The sequence below is a fragment of the Dermacentor andersoni genome, chromosome 4 (genome assembly GCF_023375885.2).
Source record: "Dermacentor andersoni chromosome 4, qqDerAnde1_hic_scaffold, whole genome shotgun sequence".
Taxonomy (NCBI): domain Eukaryota; kingdom Metazoa; phylum Arthropoda; class Arachnida; order Ixodida; family Ixodidae; genus Dermacentor; species Dermacentor andersoni.
The window spans coordinates 12,174,115-12,189,799 of NC_092817.1; the positions used below are offsets into that span (position 1 = coordinate 12,174,115).

At 44.8% G+C, this 15,685-nt stretch overlaps 1 protein-coding gene across 6 annotated transcripts in view; it reads right to left on the minus strand.

The window, feature by feature from the left end:
* Window positions 1–15,685, minus strand: part of gig (TSC complex subunit tuberin) — a 134,246-nt gene that overhangs the window by 83,183 nt on the left and 35,378 nt on the right. For 5 of the 6 annotated variants that reach the window (XM_055073382.2, XM_055073384.2, XM_055073387.2 and 2 more), the window contains 4 exons: window positions 11,717–11,875; window positions 9,730–9,807; window positions 4,094–4,326; window positions 3,297–3,411 (listed from right to left, as the gene is read on the minus strand). In XM_055073382.2, coding sequence (XP_054929357.2) covers window positions 3,297–3,411; window positions 4,094–4,326; window positions 9,730–9,807; window positions 11,717–11,875 — 585 coding nt within the window. The remainder of the gene's footprint in view (window positions 1–3,296; window positions 3,412–4,093; window positions 4,327–9,729; window positions 9,808–11,716; window positions 11,876–15,685) is intronic. The other variant, XM_055073383.2, reaches the window with a different exon arrangement.

Here is a 15,685-nt window from a genome sequence, read left to right on the forward strand (position 1 = left end):
CTGCAATACTAAAAGGACGGTTGTATGGTTCATTCTGATGACATTTTCTGATGAAAGGCTTACATTCTTCTATTTGTTTGTGTTTGAGAAAGGATTGTGAATAATTTGTTGAACTTGACACGTTCTCAAAATACTCCCCAAGTGAGTCTGCCTGGTCTTGCAGTGTATCGCCCTGTGTGTTTACCAGAGGTAGTGAAAGTGTTTGCCGCCCTCTAATCCTATTAACCCTGTTCCAGGCTTTGGCCTCATCTCTGAACGAGTTAATACTCGATAAAAACTTGTGCCAACTTTCTCTTTTGGCCTGTCGGCGGGTTCGCCTGCCTTGGGACTTTACTTTTTTAAAGTTGATAAGATTCTCTGCAGTAGGAGAAGCGCGTAGCAACACCCACGCCTTGTTCTGATTCTTACGTGCGATCCTACATTCACTGTTCCACCACGGTACACGTCGTTTGCATGCCAAACCACTTACTTCGGATATGCATTTTGATGCGGCATCTATTATGAATGATGTAAGATACTCCACAGCAGCATCAATTTCTAAAGAAGACATGTCAGCCCATGAGATGCTAGTGAGAGTTTGAAATTTCTCCCAGTTGGCTGTGTCTATCTTCCACCTAGGAGCTTGTGGAGGATATTCGTTTTCTTTAGATGTTCTTATCAGTATGGGGAAGTGGTCGCTCCCGTAAGGATTGTTCGTAACTGCCCATTCGAGTTCGGGCAGTATGGACGGGGAAACTATACTAAGATCTATTGAAGAAAAGGTTCTGTTTGCTAGGGAGTAATGCGTGGGTTCCTTCTTATTCAGCAAGCACGCACCTTAAGAAAAAAGGTACTGTTCAACAAGATGACCTCGCGCGTCTATACGAGAGTCGCCCCACAGGCAGCTGTGCGCATTGAAATCGCCAAGAACACCATAAGGTTCAGGCAATTCGTCTATAAATGACTGAAATTCATGTTTGTTTAATTTGTAGTGTGGGGGTACGTAAAGCGAGCAAATGGTGACGAGTTTATTTAGAAGAACAGCTCGAACCGCCACTGCTTCAAGGGGCGTTTGTAGCTGTAAACACTGACACGAAATACTTTTATGAATAAAAATGGCAACACTGCCTGATGATACGACAGCATCATCGCGATCTTTGCGAAACTTGACATAAGGTCGGAGAAAGTTAGTGTGTTGTGGTTTTAGGTGTGTTTCCTGTAGACACAGCACTTTTGGATTGTGTTTTTGGATAAGCTCTTGCACGTCATCAAGGTTCCTAAGAAGACCTCTGACATTCCATTGAATTATTTGTGTGTCCATATTGGAAGTAAATAGGTGCTGTGTATACGGAAACAGAAGTATTAATTACGGAGATTTCAGAGATTAGATTACAGAGCTCTTTCAAGGCCCTGTAACCGGGGTTTTTCCCTTTCTAGAGCGTTCGAGGGAGCCTCGCCGCTCCTTAGGCGCTTGGTGCGCCTTGAGGATAGGTGTAGTGTCCATTGCCTCTTGTGAGGCGCCGGACACGTGCTCTTGCGAGCGAGAAGTTTTCAGAGAGAGTCCCGCCTTGGAGGGCAAGACCCCTGCGCCCACTAGCCCGGAGGTCGATGGGGCTCCCTGAGGGATTTGGCTGCGCCGGCTGTTGCCAGCACTGAAAGAGGCCGGGGAGGTTGGGGCAGCCTCGGCTGCGCCCACCTTCGGGGTTGATGGTCCCTTCTGCTCGGTTGGTGGAGAAGCGCTAGCTGCGACCACCGTGGGGGCAGATGGCGTAACTGCCGACTCACTGCTTGTGGGTCGGACAGCCGCCGGAGGCCGTTGTGACGCTGCCCCCTGACGCGCCACTTCGGCAAAGCTTTTCTTTGGCAGGTATGCTACCCGCCTTCGTGCCTCTTTGAACGATATATTCTCTTTTACTTTTATCGTTACAATTTCTTTTTCCTTCTTCCAGGATGGGCACGACCGCGAGTATGCGGCGTGATCCCCGCCACAGTTTACACAGTGTAGAAAGTTCTTACATGCTTCAGTGGCGTGTTCAAGGGCACTGCATTTCGCACATGTTTGGCGGCCTCGGCAGCTCTGCGAGCTGTGGCCAAAACGTTGGCATTTGAAACATCTCAAGAGATTTGGCACATACGGTCTTACACGAAGCTTGATGTATTCGGCCTCGATTGACTCGGACAGGACACTTGAATTGAAGGTGAGTATTAGGTGTTTGGTCGCAATTTCTTCACTGAAGCCCTCCAAGAGTTCAGCCTCAGTGAGCTCCAGCAAATCATCGTCCGAGACAACGCCGTGGGTGGTATTCATCGTGCAGTGCGGGGTTATTACTACTTGGGTCTCCCCAAATGATACTAGTTTAGGCAGTTTCTCAAATTGTTTCAGATCGCGGAGCTCCAAGAGGAGGTCACCGCTAGCCAACCTCGACGCCTTATAACCTGGGCCAAAAACTTCGCTAAGGGACTTCGATACAAAAAATGGTGAAATTGTTCGCACTGGTTTAGCTGGTTTTTCAGAATGGATGACGTGGAAACGAGGGAAAGATTCTTTTTGCCGGCCAAAAAATTGGAATAGTTCATCGGTGCGCCCTCTTTTCTGAGGGCGATCAGGGAGTGGGGGAAGGAGCTAGCCATAAAGATATGTGAGATTTCGGCAGTAATGCCAGCCACCCACCGTGGAGTCCTACAAGGGGACGCTGCAGGACCTGTGAAACACGGCCTGCAAACACCAGCTGTACATTACCACTATAACCAAATATGAAATAACCTAGGTTGGCTATTCACACAAGGTTAACCCTTGCTGCCTGGAAAAATTGGAAGTAAAGGGAAGCCAGAAATAGACAGGAAAGGTGGAAAGTAAGGAAAAGACGAAGGTTGTAAGGAGCGAGAGACAGGAAAAGGCAACCACCGATTTCCCCCGGGTGGGTCAGTCCGGGGATGCCGTCTATGTGAAGCAGAGGCCAAAGAGGTGTGTTGCCTCTGCCGGGGGGCCTTAAAGGTCCAAACACCCGGCATCAGCTCAACCTCCAGGATCCCCCATTTCCCAGACACGGCTAAGCCGCGCACGGCTACACGCAGGAGGGTCCAACCCTCGTGTGCTCGGGTCCGTGGTGTCGCAACACACCAAACGCCTGCTGATGTAGACACCCCTGCGGGGTTTATACGGACCCTCACAGCGACACCGATGGCAGGAATGCGCCTGGAGTGTCCGTATAACTGAATAAAAAATATCTGCACCTGTCAGACTCCAGAATGTTACCGACTCTAGCCCTTACCTGCACGCCACATAAGTGTTAGCATAAGATAACCACCATGCACACCGTGACGAAGGCGCCCACCTCTCGTAAGCAGCACAGCAGGGCATCCAAGGGCTCTCGGAAACAGAGCTGCTGCACACTCGCTGGACTTCCCGAGCTGCAACATGGAAATCCTTCCCTGCAAAGGCACGCACACCCAGGATTGAGTTGGAAGACTACAGTACTAAGGAAACGGCCAGTGTATTCCCTTCAGTCATAAATTACAAATGAGTGTCAATCAATGCGTCAAATATGCGACCGCGTGCGCCTCATGCATTTTCTTGTTTACATGGGATCTAGCGGCCGCAAAACGTATCATACGATCGCAGTTTGGTGACGTACTGAATGATGGTGCCAAAAAATCGTGTTTTCCGAGAACATATGAACTGGTAAAAAGTTAGCGCAACTCTATTGGGTCATTTTTTGTGTTCTCAATTGTGAATTTTAGTGCCGGGAAAACGTATGTAACAGGAACGTATCAACAAGGTTCTACTGTATAGTCAAAAGCCCAGGTGGCCAAAGAAAGATGCATTGTTCGTCATGATCATATGTGGCCAAAGAAAACTGTTCAGAAGGCTGGCTACATTCCACAGCCATATGTTAGATGTTCTTTAATGAACACAGACAGAACACAGATGGAGTAAATAATAGAACTTGCTCCAATGAACATTATCAACCTCAGAACTATTGCAAAAATTGCTTTTTCAACCAGTCAAAGTGGTGAATTGGGCAAGTTGGTTATGCATTTCAACCAGCTGTAGCCAGCAATATACTACGCGCGCATGCTGAGTGACTGGGCAGCCGGCGGCCACCGTGCTCACCTGAAGCTGCAGGTGAGCTGTCGGCTGAAGGTCACCTGTCCCGTGGCAGGGTCACACAGGCCCACCTGATAGAGGGGGCTCGTGCGCAGTGCCACCAACGTCTGGACCAGCTGCAGCCGAAGCGGAGCCAGGTCGGCCGGTGGGCTCCCGTCCCAGCATTGCTGGTGCAGGTGCTGCGACAGCAGCTGCAGCACCGACACTGCCACTGTGGGCTGTCCATCACGCACATGTGCCTGCATCACAGAAAACAGCAGCTTTCTGAACAAAAAAAGTTGCAGTTCCGCCCAAGAGGTGAAGCATCGACTGCAATAGCAAATTAGTAGACAGCTCTACAAAGTAAGGATAGTAGTTTTATCGGCCATATAAACTTGGAAACATTCGCTTATTAACTCAATTAACAAGCATGGTGTCGGCGTGCGCAAGCAAACATGAACAGATCAGACTCTATGAGTGTGGACACTCGCTGTCAATGTGCTGGTGCGAGCAAACGCAACAGCAGCAGCGAGCAAAGTGACCTTCGTGCCGTATATCGTTTCAACAGAAGAGCGGCTAGAACGCAGTGCACACAAAGGTATTAGCCGTCTGCAGATGCCTTTCAAGATACAGTGCACGCGACCATGCACGACTGTGCAAAATACGCACTTGTAGGAGCAGTCAAATCCAGCCTCCCTCCCTTCCGTGCTGCCTCCCTGCTTTCCTCCATATATCGCACGCGAGATTGAGCCACAATCGTCAGTTCTCCTTGCCCCCGATTGCAAAATGCGCAGTTGCTGCCGGAGCACAACACCGGCCCCTCTCCCTCCCTACCATCCCCCCACGGCCTTTCGCACAGCGGACGACGGTACATTTGCTCCCCGCTTTCTCCTTCATGTGCGCCAGATTGAGCAGTGATCATCGGCTTCCCTCACATGCTTTCACTTGCACATATAGCATACAATGCATGGGGAGAGTGTTATTGCTCCTGGACTTTATATGGAACATCACGGCAACGGCACAAATGCACCTGGAGTGTCCCTATATTAATGCAATAAAAAAACTTTTTTAATGGCGAACTCCAACTCTTTGCAACTCTCCAGTCTTTACCAAGATGAGCACACAACATGAAGTTATTGCTTCTTCCACTTCACTCAGTCCTTCAGCATGGCTTTCAATTGTAACTCTGGCATTTGCAAATGCTCCAACTTGGTCCCACATCAATTATCACATAAAGTCAGATCAAGCTTTGTTTTCACACACCCTTAAATTGCTCCATCTTTGACACCTAATTATGCCAATTATGAATGTCTTGGTATTTGAATATTATATCTTTGTGTGTTCAACTCTTATCTTCCTCCAACATCCTATTCACCAATGATGACTACTTAAGGTTGGCAAAATGAGCATGTTGTTACCTTATACATGTTACTTGGATAAAGCAGTGTGGAAGGCTACAGCGCTTCCTTAGGATTTAGCTACTTATTGCAGCAAAAGATCTAAGCCTTGTGGCAATCCATAGTATAGCCACAGTGATAGCTGTAGTGCTCAATCAGGCCCTCATTTGTCCTCATCATTTTTGTAGCAAAGTGGTCTCCAGCTGACCTTGTGGTCAGCATGTGTGAACATTGTAATGCCCCTTCACCTGTCAATGTTGTTGCACAAAGTAGGTATTTTTCAAGTGTCTGGTGATACTGATGATGACTGCTACGAAAAGCACAATTATACTGAGTGGGAAAAAGTGCCCGTAATAACTATCACAGGATAAAAATTATATAACCAGAGAATTAATTTAAATTCTGGGGCATTACATGCCAAAACCACAATATGATTATGAGGCACACCATAGTGGGGGACTCTGGATTTAATCCAGAGAATGGTCTAGTCAGTTTATATCATCCCGAGATCTTAAGGCAGCTCTTAATATGTTCTTAATACTCTTAATGTTCTCAATGAATGAATATGTGTTGTTTAGTGGTGCAAGGGCCAGATATGGTCAAAGAGCGCCATTAATGTTCTTAATACTGACAGGGGTGGACAAATAGTAAATGTTAGGTTTGAATAAAATTTAATGCAAATAGTAATTTCGTCAAATAATTTCAAATCAAATTATTTGAATAGTAGCACTTTATATACCACATATTTTTGCTACGAAAAATGTGGCAGTATTTCAAATAATTCGGCTAATAAATATACAGATGTTTTGGCTCAATGTGAATAGTTGTGGTCTTTGCATAAAACCTTGACACAAGAGCCAAAAGCTGAAAAATTTGTTAAATAGAGAGGGGAGGGGCAGGGTGCGCTTTACTTGCGTAGATGGGAAGTTTATTTTCAGTGCTGTTATACGGATCTTTTCCCACAAAACGGCAAGTTCAACATTTCTTTACAACACCAGCAGTATGGCCAGCCAGCAGTATAGAAAATTGATTTGCACACTTATGCTCGGTATTGTGGTTCCGTACACTTGAATTTCTTGATAATGGTACATGTGGGGGCATTTCGCATTCGCCCAGATCAAGCCATGCATCGTCATGATTCCGTGAAGTACAGATGTCGCATGCGACCTTTAGTGCGACAACTGCATGGTGCAGGCAGTTTAGGCTCAGTGCTTTATACCTACGCACGAGCTTAACCCATTCTATCCAGTAAGTGCACAGACAAATTTAATGCACACTATACAGTAGAACCTCATTCATACTTTTTGGAAAATACTGCGAGAAAAAATGTACTACTAGGAAAACGTACAATCCGAAGTAACTAGAAAAATTTGACAGACTCAACTATTGCTGACATCTACGTAATGCGAAGTGTCACATAGATCGTTCTGGCACGAGAGATGCAAACGTGCATCAAGCTTGTGGTGCTCCAGTGGCCCAAGATGCATTTTGCTGTTTTCCTATTCCATGGTGATTTAAGAGGGCAACGGGAAACTGGAATGAAATCGAGCTAGTGGGCGACGCTGGATGCCGCCGAAGTGAAATGGGATGCCCACATTGCACCACCTGCAGCAGGGAACGGCGGCGCATTTGGATTATTGCCTACTAAAAGCATGCCGTACGCTACCAATGACACTACGCACCAAGCGCTGTAAAACAGATAGGTGAAGATGCTTATCGCAGTAGGTTGGGTGGCGATAGCTGTGAATGCGGCATGCGATGAACCAGGCGGAGATTTCCTGGTACTGGAATAAGAAACTGTGTGCATCGTTGTTTTCCTGTGAGACAGGCAGCTAGATGCTGTTCGTGATCGCGTGCGCCTCGCCACTTTTCTTGTTCACACGGGATTTAGCAGCCAGAAAACATATACGACCACAGTCTGCAGCAGGGAACGGCGGTGCGTTTCAGTTATCACGTATTAAAAGCGTGCGCTACACTTCCAACAGTACCACACACCGTGAAACAGAGAGGCGAAGGTGCTTATCGCAGTAGGATTGGCGGTGATAGCTGTGAATACAGTGTGCGACGACCCCGGAGAAGATGTGCTGCTGGTACCAAAATGAGAAACAGAGTACGCTGGCGTTTTCATGTGATACGGGCGGGGGAGTATTGCGGTGAAGCTGCCAGGGTGGGCAGCTATATACTGTTCTCGATCGCGCGCGCATTGCACATTTTCTTTTTTACATGGGATCTAGCAGCCGGAAAACGTATCATACGATCGCAGTTTGGCGACATGCTGAACCTTGGTGCCGAAAAATCGTGTTTTCTGGGAACGCACAAACCGGTGAAAAATGAGCGTAACTCTACTGGGTCATTTTTTGTGTTCTCAATTGCGAATGTTGGCACCAGGAAAATGTACGTGACGGGAACATATTAACGAGTTTCTACTCTAGTTTACCTAACTGCCAGCAATTGACCCCAGACCCACACACCACTTCTACGATCCTCAGTCTATACCATGCACTTAATCTCCGGGGGCAATCACTGTTGAGCCACTCAATGAGCGGCAAACTGCTGGGAACGGTTTCGTCAAATTTTTGTCACGGCGACACTACCTTGGTTGTTAGCCTTATCAACATGGTTTTGCCAGGTGTTGGCAACCGAAGTTACGGTTTGGTAGTCAAGAAACGACATGGCTAAGGAAGGGGGGGATACGGGGGACAACTTGAATTGCACTATTTTCCCGATTTTCTAACACTGCGTGCATAAGTGATGTAAGAAAAATTTAGCAAGATGCACTACAGAATCCGATAAGTTCGATAATTGAAAAATTGTTTGGCGACATAGCGGTCGAATGGTGCCTTTGTTTTTGGCTTGCAATATTGCAATTTGATCAGAAACGAATGCCGAATAGCCTAACATTCGATCGGATATTCACCCAACCCTAAATACTGAGTTACACATTATAAGTGCAAAAAGCAATTTTTTACTTAAATAGTACAGTTCTGCGGAAACCCGCAAGGTGAAGAGAAGTAATTATTAAAGGGAAAATCAGACATCCACCTGTTCGTAGCAATTGCTACAAAGGAAACCCATACGGGTTCCTCGAAAGAAAAGCCTCATAGTTGAAGAAAAATTCGTCCTGGTCTGGGACTCGAACCCGGGACCACCGCCTTTCCGGGGCAGCCGCTCTACCATCTGAGCTAACCAGGCGGCTAGCAGATGGCAGGGCGAAGTCGAATTTGTCGACAACATGAGGCTTTTCTTTCGAGGAACCCGTATGGGTTTCCTTTGTAGCAATTGCTACGAACAGGTGGATGTCTGATTTTCCCTTTAATAATTACTTCTCTCCACCTTGCGGGTTTCCGCAGAACTATACTACGTCAAACACTTGCCTTTGCTTCGTGTTGTCGACAAATTCGACTTCGCCCTGCCATCTGCTAGCCACCTGGTTAGCTCAGATGGTAGAGCGGCTGCCCCGGAAAGGCAGTGGTCCCGGGTTCGAGTCCCGGACCAGGACGAATTTTTCTTCAACTATGAGGCTTTTCTTTCGAGGAACCCGTATGGGTTTCCTTTGTAGCAATTGCTACGAACAGGTGGATGTCTGATTTTCCCTTTAATAATTAAATAGTACAGTTAGGCAAAAAAAATTCTGGTGTTTTACCTGCCAAACCCATGATATGCTTATGGAGCACACCATAGTGGGGGACTCTGAATTAATTTTTACCACCTAGGATTTTTTAATGTGCACCCTGTGCACAGTACAAGGGCATTTTTGTGCTTCCCCCCCATCGAAACGCAGCTGTCATGGTCAGGATTTCATCGCGTGCCCTCTGGCTTGGCAGCAAAACACCAAAGTATGTGGACAAGGTAACTGCCTCCTCATGTTTGTTATGGTAAAAACCACTTTTTGTTGCTGAAACAGAAAGATTGCAGAGATCACAAAGCTCTGTGTGCTGTGTTTTATTCCAACAATGCTTGTGCCACGTTTCACTTTAACAATGAGAGATGGTACCACTATTTCACTGTTACAATACATTTTTTTTTTTTCGTCATTGCTGTAGACAATGTATACCTTTGTTTATTCTAGATGAAACAGGCAAGTAATGCACCCAACTGCATGCATGGTAAAATTCCACCTAAGCGCAAAATTTGAGTGCGTTTGAGCCAGCGATGTAGCCATAAAAGTCATGTGTACTTAACACTCTTATTCATAACATTTAGTGCAAGCAGTGCCGAGTAACCACGCCCCGTTTCACACGGCAACATTGCAGGCTTGATGCTCACCTGGAAGAGGTGGCAGAGGCCCTCGACAGCTGCCACGAGCGCCAGCAGCTCTTCAGGCCGCCAACCTCGCACGAGCACCTGCACAGCAATATGTATCAGTGGTCACTTCTGGCTAGATTTGTACGGCCATTGCAAACAAACAAGAAAGCTGGGCTAGGTGGTCAATTTATTGTAATGCAGGAATTACCAGCACCAAATTCAGACAAGACAGAGTGTGAAATACATGCAAGATTTAAGACTAACGCTCAGCTTAAAACTAATTTCTACTGTGCAGTAATACTCATAACATGTGTATGAGGCAATTGTTGCGCAGTAAATGCACATTTTTATAGCATGCAGTAAATGCACGCTATGACAATACAAGATCACATCTTTTGCAAACGTACACAGCCACGGATTAGTTCATATAAAGCTCCTCTTTCTTACACAAGACTGTAAATGCAAACTACCACAAATATCACTTTATAATACAATAAACTTCGAATAGGACCTCCTATGTCTCTGACTTAATAACAATAACAACAATGATGATAATGACAACAACGACAGTGATGATGGTTTCACCTTGAAGTATACAAATCATTGTAGCAGATAGGCTCCAGTGAAAGAAGGAGACTTATCAGAACTTATACGGCAGTCAGCAGTAAAAGGCACAAGTACAGTTCCAAGAAAGGAAAGCATGATTATGTCATCGTATATAGAGCATGTTTCAGCAAACACTTTCAAAAATTCTTATAGGTTGCCTTTGGCAGATAGCACAATTCTAGTTCATAACGTGTTCTACTCGAAGTGGCGAACACTACTTGCACAAAAAATTGAAATGCATAATTTACTAACGAAATTTCACTAATTAAACTTTTAACTAACTTTAAATTACTAATTCCAGCTGTGGAGTTCACAAGGAGGATCCACTTGGAACGAATTCTTAGAATGACACCAGTTTTGAGATGTTAATTCCCAAACTTTGCGGAGAAATGCATTGCTGTTCCAGTTACTTTAGTGCTTGAATGCATAAAACTAAGTTTTATCAAGAAAGTAACTGGAATACCAATGCATTTCTCTACAAAATTTGGGAATTAACATCTTGAAACTAGTATTATTCTGAGAATTAGTTCCAAGTGGATCCACCTTGCAAACTTCATGGCTAGAATTTGTAAATTGCAATATGGGCCTTAAGGTAATTAGTTAAACATTTTATTTGTGAATTTTTGTAGATTAGTCAACTATGCATTTCAATTTTTTTTGCAAGCAATGTCCGCCTCTTTGACTAGACCAGCTCATAAATTAGAATTGTGCTATCTACCACAGCAGGCACGTACACAAGGGGGGGCCTCATTTTCATATAAAAGTTACCTTGGGTTGACCCCCCCCCCAAAAAAAAAATATCCTGGATACGTACCTGTACCACAGGGAACTATTAAAAAATTTTGAAATTGTTCGCTGAAACATCCAGTGTAGGTCTAAGTTTAAGATTTCTGAACAGAAAAACATCAAGACACCAAGCGAATCCTAGAGAAGACAGACCCCTCATACAGCGAATAATTTATGTGTGTCACGAGCGTAATTGGATTGTAATGACCAATTGAAGTTGAGTGTCCTGCATGTATGTTGCTGCTTGTCCTGCTCCTATTATGCAATTGCAGAGGGTGAGCCATAGCTGGACATTGGCTGGCACTGAGGCTTGTGCCTCAACCGTTGTGTCAACTCCAACAACGAATGCCTCAATGAACATATGAAGTAGTCTGTGCCTGTGTAGATGGTTATTTTTGCATTTTACACCAACAGGCCCACTACAGAGTTCAATCTTAATCATCTGACTCTCGTTAATTTGACCACATCCAGTGCTTGCTCACTCAAGACAGGTAAACCTGCTTACGGGGTCTTGTAAAATGGTTGCGGTCAGTGCACCCCTACAAGCATGCCTCATTCAGTGATGAGCCAAAGCTATTCACACCAAAGCTGCAAATGTAACAAAACATCCCAAAACCTTTTGGAGCACATCAAGCAGATCAGCTGTGTTCTGGCTCGACAGGTCATCCCGCAGCAGCACATCAGCTAGAAGGCGCACAGCACGGGCCGCCACGGCAGGGTCCTTCTCGAGTGGAGACACGTGTGGCAGCAGCACTTTCTCCACCAACTCATCTGCCTGCAACAGACACCGGCTATGGCATGGCCGAACACTGCACTAAGTGCTAACCAGACTGAGCTTGTCAACTCTCCTTTAGCCCATGTTAACCGAATTTGGAGGCAATGAACATATAGATTTAAAAATTAAATTATGGGGTTTTAGGTGCCAAAACCACTTTCTGGTTACGAGGCTCGCCATAGTGGGAGACTTTTGGACCACTTGGGATTCTTTAAAGTGCACCTAAATCTAAGTACCGCAAGTGTTTTCGCATTTTTCCCCTATTGAGATGCAGCCGCCACAGCCTGGACTCGATCTCCCGACCTTGTGCTCAGCAGCCCAACACCACAGCCACTAAGCAACCACGGCGGGTAACAAACACATTTGCATTATTTCTGTCAAATAAAACTCCAGCAATGAATGCCTGAAGAATGAACACACGAAGTTATTTGTGTGGAGGGGACAGAATATCAAATCGTACACGAAATGCCTCATATATAATGCAGGCATTCACATTCATCTTAGATACACACATTTTAGATAATTTAAAAGAAAGAAATCATGAAAAGTAAATATGAGAATTCTCCTTCCGTTGTCATCAGGACATCGAAATACTGAATTTTGTTGCTGGTGTCTGATCTTGTTTGAAGTGGATGTAAAAACAGTGCATTTTTCGGCAACAATAAGAAAGCAAAATATAACAAACTGTTCAAAAATACATTAATCAATTTGATTGACATGCACATTCCTCTTGCCAAAATAAGGTGTTTTAGCTTAACACCGTGGTTCGACGATTGGCTTCGATGTCTTAACAATAAGAAAGAAATGGCTGTATAGGAACGCTGACAAAACTTGTCTGTCGCAATCATGGAAACGCTATGAATTATATGAAAAAGCATACCAGTCGTTGCTAAAAACTACGAGACGTGCCTTTTTTGAAAATGACCTTTCTTTCCTCCTCAAAACTAACCCGTGACATTTTTTACGTGTTTTTAAACCACAACAGCCATCCTGAAATTGCACTTACTAATTTTAATTCTGACATTCTCTCTGACCTTGAAGGTGCTCAATTATTAAACAATGCTTTTCATCCATCTTTACACATGAAGGTTTAATGCTCAGCCCTCTCATTAGTATTTGCACCGACATAAAATTGCCTGAAATAACTATTACCGAAGAAGGACTTTGCTGATTATTAAATAATCTTAAACTCTCTTCCGCATCTGACACTCTCGGGTCTAACAACAAAATACTTAAAAATATCTCAGCTAGCCTCTCACCCATTCTGTGTGCCCTTTTCTTGCAATTATTATCATCCTGTACCATTCCTTACGACTGGCGAGTGGACAAAGTCGTTCCCATATTCAAGTCAAGTGATCGCTCTTTGCCACTCAATTATCACCGCATCTATTTAACTGGGGCAAGGAAAGCGACCTATGCAGGCTCTGTTCACAAACAGGGACACTCACACACCTAATGTGGGAATGCACCTCAGTCCCGTTTTCTCATCTTCCAGTCAGCAGCGAGACTGACTGGACCACCTGGCTGAGGTCCGGGCATGTCGACCGCCAGCTTGTACTGGTGGACTGGGCAGGGAAGGCCAAGCAAGCCCAAGGCCTTACTTGAGCCCAATCCCTCAGCCACTTCCCCCCTTCCCCTCCCCCCTTTCAATAAAGTTTATCACCACCACCAGCTAACACAATTTGGAGACTATTAGAACACATCATTTACACTCAGGTCATCAACTACCTTGAGGAGCACAGCATCATCTGTAAGCAACAGCATGGTTTCTGTAAAGGATACATATTCATGCAACACTCAGCTCGCTGATTTTGTACATGACTTACACTCTGCACTCGATTTTGGTTTTCAAGTTGATGCTATCTTTCTCGATTATTCAAAAGCTTTCGATTGTGTTCCCCACAGCAGGCGTATACTAAAACTAACGCAGTCTAACATACACCCTAAAGTCGTCTTATGGATTAAAGAACTCCTTTTGCACAGAACACAGTTCACAATCATTAATAATTCTCATTCCTATGTGAACGTAACATCAGGTGTCCCTCAGAGTAGTGTTCTACATTCATAGCTTTTTCTAATGTATCTTGACCTGCCAAAGTGCGTGTCCACCCATAATAGACTTTTTGCCAATAATGGTATACTATACTGTACTATACTTCTATACTATACTATACTTCTATGAAGACGTGGAATCGGCGATGGGTAGAGTGAAAACAAAATACACTATACTGATGGGCGATTTCAATGCCAAGGTAGGCAAGAGGCAGGCTGGAGACAAGGCAGTGGGAGAATATGGCATAGGCACTAGGAATAGCAGGGGAGAGTTATTAGTAGAGTTTGCGGAACAGAATAATATGCGGATAATGAATACCTTCTTCCACAAGCAGGATAGCCGAAAGTGGACGTGGAGGAGCCGGAACGGCGAGACTAGAAATGAAATAGACTTCATACTCTGCACTAACCCTGGCATTGTACAAGATGTAGACGTGCTCGGCAAGGTGCGCTGCAGTGACCATAGGATGGTAAGAACTCAAATTAGCCTTGACTTGAGGAGGGAACGGAAGAAACTGGTACATAACAAGCCGATCAATGAGTTAGCGGTAAGAGGGAAAGTAGAGGAATTCCAGATCAAGCTACAGAACAGGTATTCGGCTTTAACTCAGGAAGAGGACCTTAGTGTTGAAGCAATGAGCGACAATCTTGTGAGCATCATTAAGGAGTGTGCAATAGAAGTCGGTGGTAACTCCGTTAGACAGGATACCAGTAAGCTATCGCAGGAGACGAAAGATCTGATCAAGAAACGCCAATGTATGAAAGCCTCTAACCCTACAGCTAGAATAGAACTGGCAGAACTTTCGAAGTTAATCAACAAGCGTAAGACAACTGACATAAGGAAGTATAATATGGATAGAATTGAACAAGCTCTCAGGAACGGAGGAAGCCTAAAAGCAGATAAGAAGAAACTAGGAATTGGCAAAAATCAGATGTATGCGTTAAGAGACAAAGCCGGCAATATCATTACTAATATGGATGAGATAGTTCAAGTGGCTGAGGAGTTCTATAGAGATTTATACAGTACGAGTGGCACCCACGATGATAATGGAAGAGAGAATAGTCTAGAAGAATTCGAAATCCCCCAAGTAACGCCGGAAGAAGTAAGGAAAGTCTTGGGAGCTATGCAAAAGGGGAAGGCAGCTGGGGAGGATCAGGTAACAACAGATTTGTTGAAAGACGGTGGGCAGATGGTTCTAGAAAAACTGGCCACCCTGTATACACAATGCCTCATGACCTCAAGCGTACCGGAATCTTGGAAGAACGCTAACATAATCCTAATCCATAAGAAAGGGGACGCCAAAGACTTGAAAAATTATAGACCGATCAGCTTACTGTCCGTTGCCTACAAAGTATTTACTAAGGTAATTACAAATAGAATCAGGAACACCTTAGACTTCTGTCAACCAAAGGACCAGGCAGGATTCCGTAAAGGCTACTCAACAATAGATCATATTCACACTATCAATCAGGTGATAAAGAAATGTGCGGAATATAACCAACCATTATATATAGCTTTCATTGATTACAAGAAAACGTTTGATTCAGTCGAAACCTCAGCAGTCATGGAGGCATTGCGGAATCAGGGTGTAGACGAGCCGTATGTAAAAATACTGAAATATATCTATAGCGGCTCCACAGCCACTGCAGTCCTCCATAAAGAAAGCAACAAAATCCCAATAAAGAAAGGCGTCAGGCAGGGAGATACGATCTCTCCAATGCTATTCACAGCGTGTTTACAGGAGGTATTCAGAGACC